Source organism: Etheostoma spectabile, chromosome 18 (assembly GCF_008692095.1).
Source record: "Etheostoma spectabile isolate EspeVRDwgs_2016 chromosome 18, UIUC_Espe_1.0, whole genome shotgun sequence".
Classification (NCBI taxonomy): Eukaryota; Metazoa; Chordata; class Actinopteri; order Perciformes; family Percidae; genus Etheostoma; species Etheostoma spectabile.
The window spans coordinates 20,482,915-20,486,029 of NC_045750.1; the positions used below are offsets into that span (position 1 = coordinate 20,482,915).

Below are 3,115 nucleotides of genomic sequence, written 5' to 3' on the forward strand. Positions count from 1 at the left end.
CTGACTGGGCCAAGAGTCAGACACAAGTAAACATCGGAGCTGCCAAATCTATTCCGAAGCTATAGGGGACTCTATAGAGAAACCTGCCAGCAAATAGCTGGCAATAAAAGAGAAACGGAAAAGAAATTGCCAAACTGCATAGTGCCCCTTAACAGTGGTCAATGCAAAAGGCTAATACTTCAGGACACTATTAGGACATTTTTGGAACTGAGCACAACCCCTAAATAAAAGGCTGAGATCAAGTCAAGGTCAACCAACCTAAGATTTGAATTGATTTAAAAAAAACACACATTAAAATGAAGTCAAAAGTCCCTCTTACCTTCAGCCAGTCTGCTAAGACTCTCCAGCATGCGGATGTGGTGCGGGCAGCGTTGCGGCCATCACTTTGTCTCTGCAGCTGGTAATAACGTGTCAAGATGCTTTTGGCCTCCTCAGACACCTCGGCTGCAAGCGTTTAATACACTGAAATAAGCCTTAATTTTCTCCATGGACCACAGGCTGGCAGACTCAGCAGGTAGTCCTGAACGTAAAAGTAGGACTGACATTTACCACTTTTGTCATGGAGCCTTTCAGGGAATGGGTGTAGGACAAAATAATTTAAGTTATAATTCCATCATTATACTTGTTACAATATAAAATCACAATAAAAGTATTTAATGCCTTAAATACAAACTAATATAATAATGACCTTATCTCTCTCATATGTATGTATGTATATATAATAATATATTATAATAATATAAATATATTAATCGCATAATTTCCCTGAATAATCGCGATTAATCGCAAAATGAAATATGAATTCAAAAGTAGTGTATATAGCGCAATTGTTTTTTAAATGTTCTGCCATATGATAAAAGTGCCATACAGTTGTTCTGCAAAAACTTACCAGCATTTTGTTTATAAAGTAGCAGTTAAATTGTCCGTCTGGATTTATTTTATATAAAAGCTTGTAAAACATCAACCCTGTTGTCTACAGTCAGATATGAACATCATTTGTTTCAGGACAAACTGGGTTATTAGAATATTTGGGCTGCATGAGGTCACTTGAATGTTAAAAATGGTTGTAGGACATTAAAGACAAAACAAATGAATCTTCTTAGGTGCCTCAAGGGGCGGTAACCCACGAACACCCTGGTGGACACCGGTGGTCAGGGAAGCCTCCGACTGAAGAATCTTTTCTGGGATATGTTATCCCAGGACTCCGGAGGCAGCTGCAAGTACCAACGGGCCCGAAGGGCGGCAGCCTCTGCCGTGGCAGAGGCAAAGCAGTGGGGTGTGGGAGAAGTTCGGAGAAGACATGGAGAGGACTTTCGGTCGGCACCAAGGTGCTTCTGGAAAACCGTTTGCCACCTCAGGAGGGGAAGCGAGGAATCATCCAAGCTGTTTACAGTAAGGATGGGACGTTGTTGACCTCAACGGGGAGGTATAGAGCGGTGGAAGGAGCACTTTGAGGAACTCCTAAATCCAGCTGACACGCCCTCTGTGGTGAGGCAGAGCTGGAGATATGGGGATTGTCGTCAATTTCCCTGGTGGAAGTCGCTGAGGTAGTCAAACAACTCCACAGCGGCAAAGCCCCGGGATGATGAGATTCGTCCAGAATGCTGAAAGCTCTGGGTGTGGAGGGGCTGTCTTGGTTGACACGCCTCTTCAACATTGCGTGGAAGTCTGGGCGGTGCTAAGGAGTGGCAGACTGGGGTGGTGGTTCCCTCTTCAAAAAGGGGGACCAGAGGGTGTGTCAATTACAGGGGTATCACACTCTCAGCCTCCCTGGTAAAGTCTACTCCGAGGTGCTGGAAAGGAGGGTTCGGCCGATAGTCAAACCTCGGATTGAAGAGGAGCAATGCGGGTTCCGTCCTGGCCGTGGAACAACGGACCTGGAGTAGCCCAACCAGTCTACATGTTTTGTGGATCTGGAGAAGGCGTAAGACCGGGTCCCCCGGGAAAAATTGTGGGAGATGCTGCGGGGAGTATGGGGTAGGGGGACCCTTCTCAGGGCCATCCAATCTCTGTATGACCAAAGCGAGAGCTGTGGTCGGTTCTCGCAGTAAGTCGGACTCGTTCCAGGTGAGGGTTGGCCTCCGCCAGGGGTGCGCTTTGTCACCAATCCTGTTTGTAATATTTATGGACAGGATATCAAGGCGTAGTCGGGGTGGGGAGGGGTTGCAGTTTGGTGGGCTCGGGATCTCATTGCTGCTTTTTACAGATGATGTGGTCCTGATGGCGTCATCGGTCTGTGACCTTCAGCACTCACTGGATCGGTTCGCAGCCGAGTGTGAAGCGGCTGGGATGAGGATCAGCACCTCTAAATCTGAGGCCATGGTTCTCAGCAGGAAACCGATGGAGTGCTTTCTTCGGGTAGGGAACGAGTCCTTACCCCAAGTGAAGGAGTTTAAGTACCTTGGGGTCTTATTTGCGAGTGAGGGGACCATGGAGCGTGAGATTGGTCGGAGAATCAGAGCAGCGGGTGCGGTATTACATTGTGTTTATCGCACCGTTGTGACGAAAAAGGGATCTGAGCAAGAAGGCAAAGCTCTCAATCTACCGGGCAATTTTCGTTCCTACCCTCACCTATGGTCATGAAGGCTGGGTCATGACCAAAAGAACAAGATCACGGGTACAAGCGGCCAAAATGGGTTTCCTCAGGAGGGTGGCTGGCGTCTCCCTTAGAGATAGGGTGAGAAGCTCAGTCAACCGTGAGGAGATTGGAGTAGAGCCGCTGCTCCTTCACATCGAAAGGAGCCAGTTGAGGTGGTTCGAGCATCTGGTAAGGATGCCTCCTGGGCGCCTCCCTAGGGAGGTGTTCCAGGCACGTCCAGCTGGGAGAAGGCCTCGGGGAAGACCCAGGACTAGGTGGAGAGATTATATCTCCAACCTGGCCTGGGAACGCCAGGTTCCCCCAGTCGGAGCTGGTTGATGTGGCTCGGGAAAGGGAAGTTTGGGGTCCCCTACTGGAGCTGCTGCCCCCGCGACCAAATACTGGATAAGCGGATGAAGATGGATGGATGGATGGATGAATCTTCCAGATATGCATTGATATCACCGACAGAGCAGTAAAACATAAGCCATTTTCCTTTCTAAAACACTTCTCGTATGTCTTGGGAGTCACACTGTG

At 48.3% G+C, this 3,115-nt stretch overlaps 2 protein-coding genes across 3 annotated transcripts in view; one reads left to right on the plus strand and one right to left on the minus strand.

Annotated features, from left to right (window-relative positions):
• Positions 1-3,115, plus strand: part of mdn1 (midasin AAA ATPase 1) — a 1,030,807-nt gene that overhangs the window by 929,268 nt on the left and 98,424 nt on the right. The window lies entirely within an intron of this gene.
• The window catches only part of mcm9 (minichromosome maintenance 9 homologous recombination repair factor), a 31,149-nt gene that overhangs the window by 10,259 nt on the left and 17,775 nt on the right, over positions 1-3,115 (minus strand). The window contains exon 12 of one of the 2 annotated variants that reach the window (XM_032542339.1): positions 320-520. The exons of the other annotated variant lie outside the window; for it this stretch is intronic. Within the exon in view, the coding sequence (XP_032398230.1) occupies positions 432-520 (89 nt within the window). The 3' untranslated portion in view covers positions 320-431. Of the gene's footprint in view, positions 1-319; positions 521-3,115 lie in introns of those variants that run through there. 2 annotated transcript variants of the gene reach the window in all.